The 19,376-nt window shown below is 38.6% G+C and overlaps 1 protein-coding gene across 3 annotated transcripts in view; it reads left to right on the top strand.

The window, feature by feature from the left end:
• Positions 1-11,739, top strand: part of TENM1 (teneurin transmembrane protein 1) — a gene marked incomplete at both ends in the record, with an annotated part of 582,495 nt that extends 570,756 nt beyond the window's left edge. For all 3 annotated transcript variants that reach the window (XM_079727499.1, XM_079727498.1, XM_079727497.1), the window contains 4 exons: positions 2,050-2,437; positions 3,285-4,505; positions 5,084-5,226; positions 10,981-11,739. In XM_079727499.1, coding sequence (XP_079583625.1) covers positions 2,050-2,437; positions 3,285-4,505; positions 5,084-5,226; positions 10,981-11,739 — 2,511 coding nt within the window. The remainder of the gene's footprint in view (positions 1-2,049; positions 2,438-3,284; positions 4,506-5,083; positions 5,227-10,980) is intronic.
• Positions 11,740-19,376: the final 7,637 nt, after the last annotated feature.

Below are 19,376 nucleotides of genomic sequence, written 5' to 3'. Positions count from 1 at the left end.
GAGTGGAAAGTAGCTGAGAAATCTGGCTTTCAGCATAGAGGTGATGCAAAGGCATTTCCCACCAATTTCCTCCCAGGCTCTGTTGAGTTCTGCCTTGGTCAAGGACTCAGTGGTCCCTTTGTGTCCTCGTGCCCACGCAGGAGTTCCAAGTCTCTAGCCTTCTGTTCAGCAGATTTTCTGGAGCTGCAGGGTGTCCACAGGTGATGAGGTGATAGGATTTCCACACAGCTCTGTATCCCCAGGCAGAGTACTTGGTGGAAAAGAAGGAAAGGATAAGTGAACAAGCAAATAAGTGCTGACTTTGACTTCACAGTACTGACATGTGATTCCATATCAACTCTCAGACGAGCAAGGATGACATGCAGTTTGAAGAAGCATGTTCAATATTAGAGTATAATTTCATACTTAGAAGATTTAAAAGTATGTTATATATGCTTATGTAATTCATATTCATAACTATTCATGTAATTTATATTTAGAAAATGAAAAGATACCTATTGTTTTCATAACAGAAACTTCAGAAAATAAAACTCAACTAAATCTTTTTGCTTGATAAGCCAATTCTCAAGAAAGAAGGGGTAAAAGCTCCCTTAGGGAGATATATCAGAATTTCCAGGGGTCAACAATGTTTATTTTTATTGAAAGATGAGATTTAAATGCTTTTCAATTAGAAATAGGGTTTGAGTTCTCCTTACAATACTGTTCTTTTTATGTCTATATTTAAAATTAAAATAAGATAAACCAATATCAATGAAACACCCATAACGTGCAAGGCGTTATACCTCAACAAGTAACTGTTTCTGAAATACAGATCAGTTTGGGGGAGAGGGCTTGCATAACCAGAGAATTCTTCACTTTTAATGGCATGTTTCCCTAAGATAGTTTAAAACATGAATTGCAGAGCAATACAGTAGTCCCCCCTTACCTGCAGGGGATATGTTCCAAGGCCCTCAGTGGATGCCTGTGGATAGTATGGAACCCTATATATACTGATATTTCCTGTACTATCGGGCGGGTAGCATATACAGCGTGGATACACTGAACAAAGGGACGATCCACATCCTGGGAAGGACAGCGTGAGATTTCATCACACTACTCAGAACAGCGTGCAATTTAAAACTTATGAATTGTTTATTTCTGGAACTTTCCATTTAATATTTTCAGACAGCAGTTGACTGTGGGTAACTCAGAAAGCAAAACTGCAGGTAAGGAGGGGACTACTGTAACAGTAATGTTTTATATACAACTTTTCAGAAAGACATCTACTCTATAAAGTCAATAAGTATTTTTTGGTGACTAATACTTAATATGAGGCATGCCTTGCCCCCCATTTACCTCCCTCCAATCCACCTCCACATTGAAGCAATAGTAACCTTTCTGGAATACCTACTGGATTGCCCTGTCCTTCAATTTGCTTTCAGTGTTTTCCTTGTTGCCAGCAGGTTAAAGTCCAAACTTCTTAGCATGGCTTAGAAAGCCCAGTGTGATCTAGATCCAGCCTACCTGCCTGGCCTCATCTCTTGCCATTCACCCACCCCTTCCAACACACCCATACTCTGGCCACACAAAATTCCTGTCATTCCCTGAAAAAGCTATGTTCTCTTTCTTATCCTGACCCTCACAATGCTATGCCCTGTGTCAGGAATACTCTCCCCATCCTGTTCCACCCACCTCCCTGCCTTCATCTGGCCAACCCCTAGTCACCCTTTAGGTCTCAACTCAGATGTCCCAGTCTCCAGGACGCCTTTCTTGACCTCTTAAGTCTGAGTTAGCTGCTCTTCCTCCGCTTCCCATAAGCGCCCTGTACTTCCTCTGTCATAACACATTTCACACTATATTATAATTGACTGGTTGTCTTTCTCTTCCATTAAACTGTAAGTTTAGGATAGACCCATTATTGCCCACTACTGTATCCACTAGGGTCCACCACGGTGCCTGGCACATAGTAAGTGCTCCATAAATTTGTGTTGAATGGATGAATGTGTATTTTCTTTAATCTCCTGAACTCCAATGGTACTATTATGCTGTCGTGCTTTTGTCTCGTTTCAGTCTGTGATGCTTCTCTTACATAGCCAGCGGCGTTATATCTTTGAGTATGACCAATCGGATTGTCTGCTCTCAGTCACCATGCCTAGTATGGTGCGCCACAGTTTACAAACCATGCTTTCAGTGGGCTACTACCGGAACATCTACTCCCCACCAGACAGTAGCACTTCTTTTATCCAAGACTATAGTCGAGATGGCCGACTACTACAGACCCTGCAGCTGGGGACAGGGCGCAGAGTTTTATACAAGTACACCAAGCAAGCAAGGCTGTCCGAGATTCTGTATGATACCACCCAGGTCACATTAACATATGAAGAGTCTTCTGGAGTGATTAAGACAATACACCTGATGCATGATGGCTTCATTTGCACAATCAGATACAGGCAAACAGGTTTGTTGTGAAAGGGTGGTGATGTATACAACCACATCAGTCTTATGAAATTTTTGCTGGCCACAGTCTGAGATATAAGCATTAACCTATAGACATTCTTCAATTCAACCAAATTTCACTTGCATTATCAAATTATCTTCCATTGAAAATGAAAAACATAAGTGACATGAAAGCTGATTCCTTAAAAACATACAGTACATTTCTCTATGTCTCAGCTCTCAAGAAAGTTGAATTCTAGGTACCTAGTCTAACTGTGTACCAGTCCCTACTCACCACCAAATCTTCCCAAAGATGCAGCTGCAAGATATGAGTCTCACTGAAACTAACTCAAGCCCTATATAACCTCTATAAGCCTCAGTTGATGGCAACATGTCTTTAAAAGTCACAACTTTTGATTATATTTCATCCTTTTGGTTTATAAAATGCCCATATCCAGTTACTTGAATGCTGGAGTTGGTCAAAACCTGACTCTCTGACTTTGTAGCACAGGTTATATAAACTGAAAGTATTTTTGTCCGTAATTGTTTTTAAAAAAGCATGTTTATAATATCAGTTTCATCACCTCAACTACTGGATGGGTTATTACTTTTAAAGTTCCTATAGTTAAATTATTCTATAACTATAATATACAGTATTTAAATTTTTTTCATATTTGGTGACCACAACTATGAGAATATATATATCTATGAGATGAGATGCCCAGGTATTAGATATCAGAGGTCAATCTCTAATATTTTATTTTGAATGTAAAAGCATCCATACTAAAGAAAAGAACACTAGAACTTTCTGATTGTTCAGTATTGAGCGCCTAGCTTTGTTCTCATTATTTTTATTTTGATCCCTTCAGGACCTCTTATTGGGCGCCAGATTTTCAGATTCAGTGAAGAAGGCCTTGTGAATGCTCGGTTTGACTACAGCTACAACAACTTCCGCGTCACCAGCATGCAAGCTGTGATAAATGAAACCCCTTTGCCCATAGATCTGTACCGATATGTCGATGTCTCTGGTAGAACAGAGCAGTTTGGAAAATTCAGTGTAATTAATTACGATTTAAATCAGGTCATAACTACTACAGTGATGAAGCACACCAAGATCTTCAACGCCAATGGACAAGTCATTGAAGTCCAGTATGAAATCCTAAAGGCAATTGCCTACTGGATGACTATTCAATACGATAATATGGGCCGAATGGTAATATGTGATATCAGAGTAGGAGTAGATGCCAATATAACAAGATATTTCTATGAATACGATGCTGATGGGCAACTTCAAACTGTTTCTGTAAATGATAAAACCCAGTGGCGTTATAGTTATGATCTGAATGGCAACATCAACCTCTTAAGCCACGGGAATAGTGCTCGTCTTACTCCTCTCCGATATGACCTCCGAGATCGCATCACCAGACTAGGAGAAATTCAGTATAAAATGGATGAAGATGGCTTTCTGAGGCAGAGGGGAAATGACATATTTGAATATAATTCTAATGGTCTGCTGCAGAAAGCCTACAATAAGGCTTCTGGCTGGACTGTGCAGTATTACTACGACGGACTTGGGCGACGTGTCGCCAGTAAGTCCAGCCTAGGACAGCACCTCCAGTTCTTTTATGCAGACCTTGCCAACCCCATAAGAGTTACTCATTTGTACAACCACACGAGCTCAGAGATTACATCCCTGTATTATGATCTCCAAGGTCACCTTATTGCCATGGAGCTAAGCAGTGGTGAAGAATATTACGTAGCGTGTGATAATACAGGAACCCCGCTAGCCGTGTTCAGCAGTCGAGGTCAGGTGATAAAAGAGATACTGTACACGCCTTATGGAGATATCTATCATGACACTTACCCTGACTTTCAGGTCATCATTGGTTTTCATGGAGGACTCTATGATTTCCTTACTAAATTAGTGCACCTGGGGCAAAGAGACTATGATGTTGTTGCTGGTAGATGGACGACGCCTAATCATCACATATGGAAACAGTTGAACCTCCTTCCTAAACCATTCAACCTCTACTCTTTTGAAAATAACTATCCAGTTGGCAAAATTCAAGATGTTGTGAAGTATACCACAGGTATTTAAACGGTGTAATACTTTATGCTAAGGTAAAGAGAAAACTCGTTTATCACATAATCTCAATGTCTTTGTAAATATGCTTCCTCTTCCTGCCAGCTAGCCCACAAGTTATTGTGCAGTCACTCTCTTCCTTAGTCTTCTAGAGTGAGCAGAACTGTGTATGTTGGCATAAAACATGATGCTTTTGCATCCCAGTACATTTTCTCTTTCCTTTTAAGCTTTCTTTTTGTAGTTTTCACTCTTAAAAGTTTCTACAAATAATTTCATAGAAGAAAAATCGGGATTCTGTTGCATCAAGTAAATCTAACATCACAGTCTGTGTGGCCTTATTACCACTACCACATTGAGAATTTCCACACAGTAAACTGAGCTGATCTCTGTGATTATCCATGAATCAAAAGGTTTCCCTGGGGAAAGGATCATATGTTTGGAGTGGATGACATAAGGGGGAGTTTATCCCTAACTTACCATTGGCTAAACATACTGAAGGCAGGAGAGGCATCTTTCAAGCTTTCCACAAAAGTTGTAAAGTATGGGCTTTAAAATCTTTTTTTCTTTTAAATTTGTGTCTCACAGACATTGGAAGTTGGTTGGAGCTATTTGGTTTCCAACTACACAATGTACTACCTGGATTTCCCAAACCAGAATTAGAAAATTTGGAATTAACTTACGAGCTTCTACAGCTTCAGACAAAAACTCAAGAGTGGGATCCTGGAAAGGTTAGTATATGTTTTACCATCTCTATTTAGCTGAAAAAAACAGAAGAGCATCCAACACCATGAAACATATATTTGCTTACTTATGTTTGAGTCTTCTTGAATATTCACTTAAATGTCCATGATTAATGAGGAGGTAGAAAAAAGCTTCCATGAGGAAAGGATCAGGGAATTGGAGCTTTGGGAAAAGAAAAGACTAACGTGTGACTTGATGACTGCTGCAGAAGAAGAAAGTGGAACTGAACTTTAACAATTCTAAAATGGGCTACCAAGGGCAATTATGGAGGGGGACTTCCCTGGCGGTCCAATGGTTAAGACTTTGCCTTCCAATGCAGGGGGTGTGGGTTCGACCCGTGGTGGGGGAGCTAAGATCCCACATGCTTCATGGTCAAAAAACCGAAACATAAAACAGAAGCAGTATTGTAACAAATTCAGTAAAGACTTTAAAAATGGTCCACATCAAAAAAAAATCTTTAAAAAGGGAGGGGGCAATTATGGATTCTATATAGAGAAAATTGTTCACTAAGAGACCTAAAACATCAGATCTCCAACTGCAAAATAATTCAGGGCATTAAGAGCATGGGAATAACAAATTAAATTATTCTAATAGGGCTTCCCTTGTGGCACAGTGGTTGAGAGTCAGCCTGCTGATGCAGGGGATGAGGGTTCGTGCCCCGGTCTGGGAAGATCCCACATGCCGCGGAGCGGCTGGGCCCGTGAGCCATGGCCGCTGAGCCTGCGCATCCGGAGCCCATGCTCCGCAGCAGGAGAGGCCACAACAGTGAGAGGCCTGCGTACTGCAAAAAAAAAAAATAAAAAAATTATTCTGATAAATGGGACTTCCCTGGGGGTCCGGTGGTTAAGACTCTGAGCCTCCATTGTACGGGGAACAGGTTCAATCCCTGTTTGGGGAACTAGGATCTTGCATGCTTCATGATGCAGCCAAAAAAAAAATTATTCTGATAAAGAAAACGTACAGAGGGTGGGAGGGAGGGAGACACAAGAGGGAAGGGATGCGGGAACAGATGTATATGTATGACTGATTCACTTTGTTATAAAGCAGAAACTAAAAAAAAAAAAAAAAAAGAAAACATACAAAAATACAAACACATGGGCTTCCCTGGTGGCGCAGCGGTTGAGAGTCTGCCTGCCAATGCAGGGGACACGGGTTCGTGCCCCGGTCTGGGAAGATCCCACATGCCACGGAGCGGCTGGGCCCGTGAGCCATGGCCGCTGAGCCTGCGCGTCAGGAGCCTGTGCTCCACAACGGGAGAGGCCACAACGGTGAGAGGCCCGCATACCGCAAAAAAAAAAAAAAAAAAAAAAAAAACACATGGAGGCTAAACAATACACTACTTAATAATGAAGTGACCACTGAAGAAATCAAAGAGGAAGTCAAAAAATACCGAGAAACAAATGACAATGGAGACACGACGACCCAAAACCTATGGGATGCAGCAAAAGCAGTTCTAGGAGGGAAGTTTATACAATCCTACCTTAAGAAACAGGAAACATCTCAAATAGACAACCTAACCTTGCACCTAAAGCAATTAGAGAAAGAAGAACAAAAAAACCCCAAAGTTAGCAGAAGGAAAGAAATCATAAAGATCAGATCAGAAATAAATGAAGAAGAAATGAAGGAAATGATAGCAAAGATCAATAAAACTAAAAGCTGGTTCTTTGAGAAGATAAACAAAATTGATAAACCATTAGCGAGACTCATCAAGAAAAAACGGGAGAAGACTCAAATCAATAGAATTAGAAATAGAAAAGGAGAAGTAACAACTGACACTGCAGAAATACAAAGGATCATGAGAGATTACTACAAGCAACTCTATGCCAATAAAATGGACAACCTGGAAGAAATGGACAAATTCTTAGAAGTGCACAACCTGCCGAGACTGAACCAGGAAGAAATAGAAAATATGAACAGATCAATCACAAGCACTGAAATTGAAACTGTGATTAAAAATCTTCCAACAAACAAAAGCCCAGGACCAGATGGCTTCACAGGCAAATTCTATTAAACATTTAGAGAACAGCTAACACCTATCCTTCTCAAACTCTTCCAAAGTATAGCAGAGGGAGGAACACTCCCAAACTCATTCTATGAAGCCACCATCACCCTGATACCAAAACCAGACAAAGATGTCACAAAGAAAGAAAACTAAAGGCCAATATCACTGATGAACATAGATGCAAAAATCCTCAACAAAATACTAGCCAGCAGAATCCAACAGCACATTTAAAGGATCATACACCATGATCAAGTGGGGTTTATTCCAGGAATGCAAGGATTCTTCAATATATGCAAATCAATCAACGTGATACACCATATTAACAAATTGAAGGAGAAAAACCATATGATCATCTCAAGAGATGCAGAGGAAGCTGTCGACAAACTTCAACACCCATTTATGATAAAAACCCTGAAGAAAGTAGGCATACAGGGAACTTTCCTCAACATAATAAAGGCCATATATGACAAACCCACAGCCAGCATCGTCCTCAATGGTGAAAAACTGAAACCATTTCCACTAAGATCAGGAACAAGACAAGGTTGCCCACTCTCACCACTCGTATTCGACATAGTTTTGGAAGTTTTAGCCACAGCAATCAGAGAAGAAAAAGAAATAAAAGGAATCCAAATTGGAAAAGAAGAAATAAAGATGTCACTGTTTGAAGATGACATGATACTATACATAGAGTATCCTAAAGATGCTACCAGAAAACTACTAGAGCTTATCAATGAATTTGGTGAAGTAGCCAGACACAAAATTAATTCACAGAAATCTCTTGCATTCCTATACACTAATGATGAAAAATCTGAAAGTGAAATTAAGAAAACACTCCCATTTACCAATGCCACAAAAAGAATAAAATATATAGGAATAAACCTACCTAAGGAGACAGAAGACCTGTATGCAGAAAATTATAAGACACTGATGAAAGAAATTAAACATAATACAAATAGATGGAGAGATATACCATGTTCTTGGATTGGAAGAATCAACATTGTAAAAATGACTCTACTACCCAAAGCAATCTACAGATTCAATGCAATCCCTATCAAACTACCACTGGCATTTTTCACAGAACTAGAACAAAAATTTTCACAATTTGTATGGAAACACAAAAGACCCCGAATAGCCAAAGCAATCTTGAGAAAGAAAAATGGAGCTGGAGGAATCAGGCTCCCTGACTTCAGACTATGTTACAAAGCTACAGTAATCAAGACACTGGAACAAAAACGGAAATATAGATCAATGGAACAGGATAGAAAGCCCAGAGATAAACCCACGCACATATGGTCACCTTATCTTTGATAAAGGAGGCAAGAATACACAGTGGAGAAAAGACAGCGTCTTCAATAAGCGGTGCTGGGAAAACTGAACAGCTACATGTAAAAGTATGAAATTAGAACACTCCCTAACACCATACACAAAAATAAACTCAAAATGGATTAAAGCCCTAAGTGTAAGGCCAGACACTATCAAACTCTTAGAGGAAAACATAGGCAGAACACTCTATGACATAAATCACAACAAGACCCTTTTTGACCCACCTCTTAGAGAAATGGAAATAAAAACAAAAATAAACAAATGGGACCTAATGAAACTTCAAAGCTTTTGCACAGCAAAGGAAACCATAAACAAGACCAAAAGACAACCCTCAGAATGGGAGAAAATATTTGCAAATGAAGCAACTGACAAAGGATTAATCTCCAAAATTACAAGCAGCTCATGCAGCTCAATAACAAAAAAAAAAACAACCCAATCCAAAAATGGGCAGAAGACCTAAATAGACATTTCTCCAAAGAAGATATACAGATTTCCAACAAACACATGAAAGAATGCTCAACATCATTAATCATTAGAGAAATGCAAATCAAAACTACAATGAGATATCATCTCACAGCCGTCAGAATGGCCATCATCAAAAAATCTAGAAACAATAAATGCTGGAGAGGGTGTGGAGAAAAGGGAACACTCTTGCACTGCTGCTGGGAATGTAAATTGATACAGCCACTATGGAAAACAGTATGGAGGTTCCTTAAAATACTACAAATAGAATTACCATACGACCCAGCAATCCCACTACTGGGCATATACCCTGAAAAAAACATAATTCAAAAAGAGTCATGTACCACAATGTTCATTGCAGCTCTATTTACAATAGCCAGGACATGGAAGCAACCTAGGTGTCCTTCAGCAGATGAATGGATAAAGAAGATGTGGCACATATATACAATGGAATATTACTCAGCCATAAAATGAAACGAAATTGAGTTATTTGTAGTGAGGTGGATGGACCTAGAGTCTGTCATACAGAGTGAAGTAAGTCAGAAAGAGAAAAACAAATACCGTATGCTAACACATATATATGGAATCTAAGAAAAAAAAAAAGGTCATGAAGAAAATAGGGGCAAGACGGGAATAAAGACACAGACCTACTAGAGAATGGACTGGAGGATATGGGCAGGGGGAAGGGTAAGCTGTGACAAAGTGAGAGAGTGGCATGGACATATACACACTACCAAACGTAAAATAGATAGCTAGTGGGAAGCAGCCGCATAGCACAGGGAGATCAGCTAGGTGGTTTGTGACCACCCAGAGGGGTTGGGATAGGGAAGGTGGGAGGGAGGGACACGCAAGAGGGAAGAGTTATGGGAACATATGTATATGTATAACTGATTCACTTTGTTATAAAGCAGAAACTAACACACCATTGTAAAGCAGTTATACTCCAATAAAGATGTTAAAAAAAAAACAAACAAAAAAAAGAGTAATGAAGCAAAATAATAAATATTACAGAGAGAAAGTCTGGAAAAATAGGAATACCAAAACATTCAAGGTTCAGCAGATAATTCCATCACTTAATGTGGTACAAATGAAAACAAGAAAGTACTTTATCTTTCAGTTGAAAGAAAGAGGAATATCTGTGTTTGCCAAAAAAAAAAAAAAAAAAAGACTTTAACAAAATAAAACTGAAACTTGGGTGAGAGGGCTTGAAATTCAAGTATAAAAATTATAAAGGAAACGAAATTCTAAGTAAGTACTATAGGCATATCCCTTTTTGTAAATACATATAACATGTAAATGCTTTTTGTAATTAAACGTCCTGAAAAAAGTTTAACAAAATTTTGAAAATTTCTGATGCTTTGTAGTGGATACTTGGAGGTTCATTATTCTCGTCTCTTTATTTCTTAGTATGTTTGAAATCTGCCATAGTAAAACGTTTTTTTTTTTTTTTAAACCACATAAAAAGATCCATGGACTTGCTGATTTGCCCTTGTGATTTATAAGGTCATAAGCTACTTGAAAGCAAGAATGCTGCCTTATACCGTCTCTTTATACCTCACTGTGGCTAATGTATTACTCTACATCCAATAAGAAACAGCTAGTCAGTGTCCGTTGAATGGGTAAAAATAAAATGTCTTTGTTTGGGGGGAGCTAGACCCACTTAAGTGCCTTTTCACTCTGTGATTCTATGGTATCAAGTTAACATATTTGCTTATGCTTAACTCTTAACTCACCAAGATATCAAGAAATATATGCCAGGTGATCAAGTCACCTGTTAGTCTTTTCCAAAGCTCTGGTGAAGAGATTCCAAATTTGGTTTGTTTTTAAATCACAAACCAGCAAATTAAAGAGAGAAGGAAGCAACCTGGCGAGCCTTTGCTTTCTACAATCACCAAGCTTATGCTAGGTGTCTAATCGTCTGCTGCCTTTGCTCTGTGCCTTTCTTCTTTCCTAGACCATCCTGGGTATCCAGTGTGAGCTCCAGAAACAGCTCAGGAATTTCATTTCCTTGGACCAACTTCCTATGACTCCCCGATATAATGATGGACGGTGCCTTGAAGGAGGGAAGCAACCAAGGTTTGCTGCTGTTCCTTCTGTTTTTGGCAAAGGTATAAAATTCGCCATCAAGGATGGCATAGTAACAGCCGATATTATAGGAGTAGCCAATGAAGATAGCAGGCGGCTGGCTGCCATTCTCAATAATGCTCATTACCTGGAAAACCTACATTTTACCATAGAGGGGAGGGACACGCACTACTTCATTAAGCTTGGGTCTCTGGAGGAAGACCTGGTGCTCATCGGTAACACTGGGGGGAGGCGCATTCTGGAGAATGGTGTCAATGTCACTGTGTCCCAGATGACTTCGGTGTTGAATGGGAGGACTAGACGGTTTGCAGATATCCAGCTCCAGCACGGGGCTCTGTGCTTTAACATCCGGTATGGGACAACTGTCGAAGAGGAAAAGAATCACGTGTTGGAGATCGCCAGACAGCGTGCTGTGGCCCAGGCCTGGACTAAGGAACAAAGAAGGCTGCAAGAAGGGGAAGAGGGTATCCGGGCATGGACAGAGGGGGAAAAGCAGCAGCTGCTGAGCACTGGGAGAGTACAAAGTTATGATGGGTATTTTGTTTTGTCTGTTGAGCAGTATTTAGAACTTTCTGACAGTGCCAACAATATTCACTTTATGAGACAGAGCGAAATAGGCAGGAGGTAACAAAAAAAATCTCTGCCTTTGCGTCACCAAAGACTGCCTGTTTTTAAAACATAAAATGGTTTATTGTATTGGTTTTCTAGATCAGAACTCTGTATATGTAAATATGGAGGAAAAACATATCCAACTGCCTTTCAATGTGACGGAAGATGGTATTTTAATATTGTTTGTTTAAACTCTTTAAGAAATGACAGAAATTTTTAGTTCTTGTGTGGCAGTATTCAAAATAACACAAGTAGAACTCAAACAACTAAAAAAAAATTTTTCAGCAAGCACCGCTTTCAGTTTGTGGAGCCATGCAGATGTTCAAATATAAAGAAAGACCCCAAGGTTCTCTATGTCAATTGTGACACGTGGTTTCATACTCAGCTTTTGGCAGAACTTGCGGGCTATTTGAAAGGTGGTGCAATCATATCTGAACCTTGCATTTCGAAAGACTGCCAGCTCTTTCACGTGTTCCAGATCTGTTATAGGAAACTTTGAAAGAAGTGTAAAATGTCCTCGGCCACCATCTCCTAGAGTCAGGACCCATTTGCCCTTCGTCCCTGATGATTCCTCCTTGCTTGTTGAAATAGATGCCATGTTGTTGTGCTGTGTTTTGGCGTGTGGTGGCTGGGTTCTGTCTACCACGCTTCCCTGTGGGTGTGGTCACCAAACCCAGTTGCCACTATTTGCTCGTGTGTACATGATACCAAGGCAGCTGGCCAATGTAACTCCTCCCACCCAACTTGTTTTGACTACATTTTGTACTCAGTTGTCCAGCTGTACTGGTGTCATGAAAACATAGCTTTTATTAACCTGGGTAGGAATTCGTCATTTATATATAGGGTGTGTTTTGGTCATAGTTTCACATTCGTGATTCAGTATTTATACACTAATCCAATGGTTTTGTGCACATGAAAGGTAATTTACTACAAAGTGTGATTCTGGTACAAAAAAAAATAGGCTTTCACAGGCATACATGCCTGGGATGCCGACACATTACACTCACTACTACTGCAGAAATTCATAAGAGCCAAAACCTTTTAAAAAAAAATAGACGTAGTACTAAGGTGAAAGGAAAGTACCAAAGGGAAGACCAAACTAAACATCACGGGAAGTTGCTGCCACATTGTTTCACCCCGCTTAGATTTATCTTTCAAATGTGCAATTCTGTATTGAACATCTCCCAGCCATAGTCAGGAAATTTAATAGTGAGTCCTTTCCAACCTAAAACATTTCAACTAATTATAGAGAGGCAGACTATTTTTTACTAAGATAATTTATATGGTTAGTTATTTTAGTTCTCTGTCTTTGCCCATTTATTTTTTTTTTTTTGCGGTACGCGGGCCTCTCACCGCCGCGGTCTCTCCCGTTGCGGAGCACAGGCTCCGGATGCGCAGGCCCAGCGGCCACGGCCCACGGGCCCAGCCGCTCCGCGGCATATGGGATCCTCCCAGACCGGGGCACGAACCCGCATCCCCCGCATCGGCAGGCGGACTCTCAACCACTGCGCCACCAGGGAGGCCCGCCCATTTATTTTTGATTTAATCATCTCTCCTGCCTAGGAAAATAGCTATTTTCCAGGAAGGGTTATTTTGTTCTACGATCACTTAAAATGCAGAAAAAGATCAGGATTAGTGTTAATATCAGCTGCAGTTTCTCAATCTGTATGAATCCTGTCGTAAAAGAAGCCCCTTGGTGAGCTGGGAGTTTTGTGCCCAGTGACAAAGAAACAGTTTGTAAACTGCTGTGCAATTGTAAGTTACCACAAATGAAAATACAGGACAGCACAATGTGGCCTGTGGAAAATTCTCCTGAGCCAGCTTCAGCACTTTCATCACCAGGTCTGGACACTCACTATGTCTGAAGAATTTATGATGGAATGTCGCAGTTTGGATTCTTTCCAGCCACTACCTAAATGCAGTGTGGGGTCATTGCCTTGCTTTGTGATGACAGTCTTTTTTGAAAATATGCAAAGTCAGAATCCAGGCTCACATTAAGGTTTTTAAAGAGTCTGGCTCCTAACTACGCAAAGTAGAATGAGAGAAAGGCAAGGGCCCGCTGACAGTAGGGGAGGGTGTATCCAAACATTTCATTTTCAAAACCTTCAGGTTGGGATTACACATGTATTCCAAGAGAGAGAAAGAATTCATGATGAACTCATATTGGGGTTTTTTTCCCTGAATCAGGCCTGTGTTAATGGTATAGTATTTATTCAGGACAGGATCTAAAATTACTAGCAAACTTGTTGAAAATTTGAATACCTCCACACCAGCCTAAAAATGGACCTTAAGTTCCTAGAACCTCTGATGTTCTTTTAAATCAATGGAAAAATAACTTATGAACTGTATATAAAGAGTGCATTCATAAATGTGATGATGTATTTTATCACTAATCCAAGATTTCAATATTAGAGTCTATTTTGCTTATACTTTAAGCAATTATACTTTTTTGCAATTCACTGATGATGTATCATTTTCAAACTGCTTTAAATATCCATTAGAAACAAGTATTTGAAGCTTTTACTTAATAGTAATTACCATGAACTGTGCATTTCTAGTTTGAAATACATATTTATTTAATTTGTGCCTTTAGTTTCTTAAGGTTATATTTGTATTATATTCAGAAAATGCACTTTTTATCACTTAGAGCTGTGGTTTTAATACTGCCTTGAACTATTACTGTTCTCTTTACCACTTCCAAAGTTTTTTAGGAGGAAAGAGAAAAAAACCCAAAAGGTTAGCACTAATGAGTAGTAAATCTAAGAGAAACATTTTGGCATTTCTTAATAAGAACATGGAGATATTGAATACATCACTTCCTATTCATGTGACTACAAAGAATGCCTTTATTGACTTGTAGTTCTGAAGTTTAAATTAATGAAAGAACAATTCATTTGTATTTCTTGATGAAAGTAAAAGCATTTTAAAGAGAAATATATGAATTTCTCATACCCAGAAGACAGGTGGCTGACACTACACAGCCACACACCATTCAAGTAAGTTCAAGTGAGAGCACAGCAGTTGGGCTCTCCTATGAAGAATATTCTGGGCTGGAGGCAGGGAATACTCCGTGGTTGTTTCTTTTTCCTAGTTAGGCCCATTTTATTTGTGCTTTTTTTGTTTTATTTTGTTTTGACTCTTGCACTACAGTCTAGAGAGCCAAATGAGCTGAAAAGTTCACAGTTGAACAGACATTTAAATATATTTATTTTTAGTTGTCATTCTAATCATTACTGATTAGAAGCATGATTCCTGAAGGAAAGGGATATAAAGCCCAATTCATACTAATTTTTAGTAAAACACTCACCATATAAATAGGCATATGTTTTATTTTTAACCCAACAAAATAATGTATAAAATAAGCGTGTCCTTTACTGTCAATTTATCTAGAAGATCTATAATATATAGACTATATATATAATATAATATATACAACATAGCCAAATGTATGAAAACTTAACGATGTATAATTTGGAACTCACATGCTATGTAGAGAGGTATACAATTCTAATTTTTGTAAGATTGTTCTTTTTCATTACTGTTGACACAGTTTCAAGCATCCTATCATGTTGTTTCTACTTTTTTTCCTCTCTTTCCTTTTTAAAAAAAAAATTTTAACCATACCAGGCCCTACTGTAATAGCACCTAAGAGAGTCAGGGCAAAGTTTTTGCATTTATAAAGATATGTTCCTGTAAGGGCAACTGTAATGGAGTTCAGTGGTAATGGAAGCAAAAGTACAGTAATCAAGTATTGAAAGGAACTTTTGGAGAGACTGGAATGTATTATAGCTTGTGGAAAAACAGAAGGCTACAGATTGGATGCAACGTTCTTGTGTTCTTAGAGGAACTCACATACACATAGCTGACCTGACTAGTACTTCAGATCTCAGACTGCTCTTCCACAGCCTTCTATAAGGTTCTTTATTCTGCAAAAAAACAAAAACAAAAACAAAAAAAAAACAAAAAAACAAAACAAAGAAAAAAACCAGAAAAAAACAACAACAAAAAAGAATTCAACCACAAAATAGTGACTGTTTCAGTGTGTCCTTCACGTGAAAGCTATTAAGGACCAAATATACTACCGTGTGTAAGAAGAAATTACTTCCTAAACAGTAACTGAAAATAGTTAGAGTTAAACTTGCTGTGGATTTTGTCTTGGCAGTTGTCATCTTACATTATTTGTCAAAGGAAACGTGTTTGGCAGTTAAAAAATCTTTCCTTAGATTTAGTGGTGGACTTTAACCTCTTAAATAAATGTTAGTATATCAGATTGTGTCCTTGAAAATATTTTACTTGTATGGTTCATGACAATGTCTAAATCTTTACTATTCTTCTGGCAAAAGCATCAGTAAGAAAGAAGGTGAAAAAGAGAAGTATAGCCTTTACGTCAGAAAAATATTATTTTTAGCTGCTTACTTTCTCATGAGAAGTAAAGATGTTTACAGTGTATGCCAAGATTTTCAGTTTCTATATAACAACAGTTAGAGGTTCTAATCATACCGGAAATTGTGTTATAATGGCCTGAGCCATGTTGCTAGGAAACAATAGGTTCCAGTTTTGTATTCCTGCTCTCAATCCTGTGCTGAAAAGTGACTGGATACTGTACAGGTTCATGTTCTCTGGCTGCAGTTAAATGGTCTTTTGCATTTTGCTCTGGCTTTCAGGCCAGAAGCATGCATTTTTCTACAAGAGCATCACAACAACATGCTGTAAATATTTAAAGTTAAACATTATGTGTCGATATTTGAAAGAAAAAAGTACTTTGAATATTTCATTTTTAAAAAATAAAATTGCAAATGAACACTGTGTCCCATTTTATTCATGCGCCAAACTGCATTCTCAAGTCAGTCTGGTCACCTGAGATTTGAAAAGTGGCTCCCTAACAGGGAGCAATAAAACCACATCACCTTGAAAATATAGGTGCAGAAGTCAAAAAGGCACTAATCCTAAGCAGACGCCTCTTCACTTTTATTTTTCATACATATAGGATCTCTGACAAAAATGACCATTTACTAAAAATAAAAATTAAAAAAGAGTAGCTGTTTCAAGTTTAAATGCCTCTAGGCTAGGACTCATAAAGTTTCTCTGTCCTGCTGATGCCTTTCTCGGCAATAGAAAGAAAATTAAGAATTGAAAAACAGGGGTGGGAGGGAGCTAAGAGAGCAAGGCAACCCAACACATTGGCAAAGAATGAATGGGGCAGGGGAAGCAATCAGGAAAGACTGAAAAACAACAACTCTTCTGAGGCCTGAAGGCCTGGGCAGTTACAATGGCCATTGGCACTTATTTTTCACAAAAAGACATTTACGATTGACACTGGGAAGGCTGGCCAACAGATCTTCCAAAATTCATCTTGATAGTAATGGGGTACCTATAGTCCAAACAGCCTGTTACTGAAACTTGCTTGGAATCCTGGAATTTACACCACTCTAAAATGCCCTGCTGCCTTTTTATTCACTGATATATACAGAGATACAGTGAAAAGATTGACAGAGCAGAAGACAATCCTGATTGTTTCAACACACCAAATCAGCAAAAAGCAACGGGGGTGGGGAGTGGAGTTGGGGGATATTGGTAACACCAGGAGATTGTTTTTTCAAAATATGCATCCCACCCTCAGTACAAAAAGAAAGAAGCAAGAGCGCCTACGTTGCGAGAATTATAAAGGAGATAAGGGATTTCTCCATGTTACTTCCCTATTCACCCTCACTTTTAGAGATCTTTAAATATCAATGCTATTTAAACATTTAGTAATATTACTACCGTAAATTTATATAATTCTAGTATCTCAATAATCCTGTGAGGTGAGCAAGACTTAATTGTTCCTATTTGGCAAATGCAATACCAGCAACAGACTGACTTACCTAAGGTCACTGGCATAATCAGTGACAAAGCCGAAAAGCAAATTCAAGTCTCATTTGCTATGTTGATGGGCTCTCTCCAGTCGATCAGGTTATATTCTTTCCACATAAAAATATTCATCTAAAAAGCAAATGACCTAATGATGAAAATTCAGCCTTTTACTACAAGTTGGGCCAATGACCCCAAATTATGAAAGTGTCCAAACTGGGCAGTTTAACTTCACCCCGAGCTGCAAACTGCAAAATTATGGTGTCCCATTTACTGCAAGGGCAAACATAGGCGACAAAGTTGAATTTATAGCCTACTAACAGGAAGACTAGGCATCTGTAACCTTGAAATGCTCAAGGGCAAATCTGGGTTTTATTATTAATAGACTTTGGATTCTGAACTCAATAAAGTGAATCGAATAAAGCATAAGCTGATGTCTAAACATTCTTAACAGATTTTAAAGCTGGTTCTCACATTTTAACTTCTCTATCCATTCTACCACAAATAATATCTTAAATCCAGCCCTTGATTTATACCAGAAGACTTAATCAGAGGCATCCTCTGTAGACCTATTCTACCTATGTACTACCACAAAGGTTCCCTGCCTGTAACAGCCAAATGGACAATTACCTAAGCTTGTCTCCCTACTGACCTTATCTCTTCAGAACAAATTTCAGAGAAAATGAACAAGTATTTGATAAACTGTCATGTTCCTTGTGGGCTTGCTGACATACGTTTTTTCCTGAAGAAAGGTGTGCACTTAGAAATATATGTGCATTTTTCTACCTTTACTCAGCATCTTACAGGTATATGTTAACATGGCAATATTTTAGATATGGCAAGGATATGACCTTTCTGTAAAGGTGCAAGCTATTATGTACTGGGAAATAGCAAGGATGCTCATGCCAGGAAAGAAAAAGTGCAAAAAACTTGATGAATAAAAGGCCAGCAAAAGAAGACAGTGGGTAGGCACATCAACTGGAAAATTTGACAATAGCAAAATCAGAAAAGCACTTACCTTTTTCAGTGAATCAGTCCAATAAGAAAAGTAAGATGACCTTCATCGATGCTTTATTTAGTATATTAATAGCACCTATCTTTGAATATTTTTGAAAGGAATATTTTAAGACAAATTAGAAAAATAAAGCTTTCAAATACTTTATTAAAATATGAAAAACCATAAATAATTCAAAAAAGCTTTTTCAAAAAAGGCCCTGGTAAAGGAACATGCAAACAATTCCTATATTTAGGATTATTCCATAATGAACAAATTAAAAATTAGTTACACCTATTAAAATTTAAACCCAAGCTACAAATAATTAAAAAGTATCTAAACATATGCATTTTATTTGGAAAGTCAGCTTTCTGAATTCCTTTAAAGTGATGCTTTTACTTCTAGAAATGGTAACTGGAGCACAATACATCATTGTGGCCATACTCCACTTTTGCACTCCCAGAGCATCCAGGTTAAATGCTCAGAAATCAGATGTTGCCGGCAGAGAGAGTAGCTTTGTCTCTTGGCAGTTCACTAATTATTAACCAAGCTCACCACCTCTCATGTACAACCCAGAATTCCAAGTTACTGGTTTATAATGAAACTTATAATGAACCAGCTTCCTATGGACCATGGGCCAGAGTACTGGGTTAACTCATTCTTCCTTTAAAGATAGATCTACCTAGGGAACCCTTGTACACTGTTGGTGGGAATGTAAATTGGTGCAGCCACTGTGGAAAACAATATGGAGGTTTCTCAAAAAACTAAAAATAGAGCTACCATATGATCCAGCAATTCCACTTCTGGGTATA

This window comes from Hyperoodon ampullatus (genome assembly GCF_949752795.1).
Source record: "Hyperoodon ampullatus genome assembly, chromosome: X".
Classification (NCBI taxonomy): Eukaryota; Metazoa; Chordata; class Mammalia; order Artiodactyla; family Ziphiidae; genus Hyperoodon; species Hyperoodon ampullatus.
Note: the sequence above shows the minus strand (reverse complement) of the source record. Positions and strands in the feature narration are given on the sequence as shown.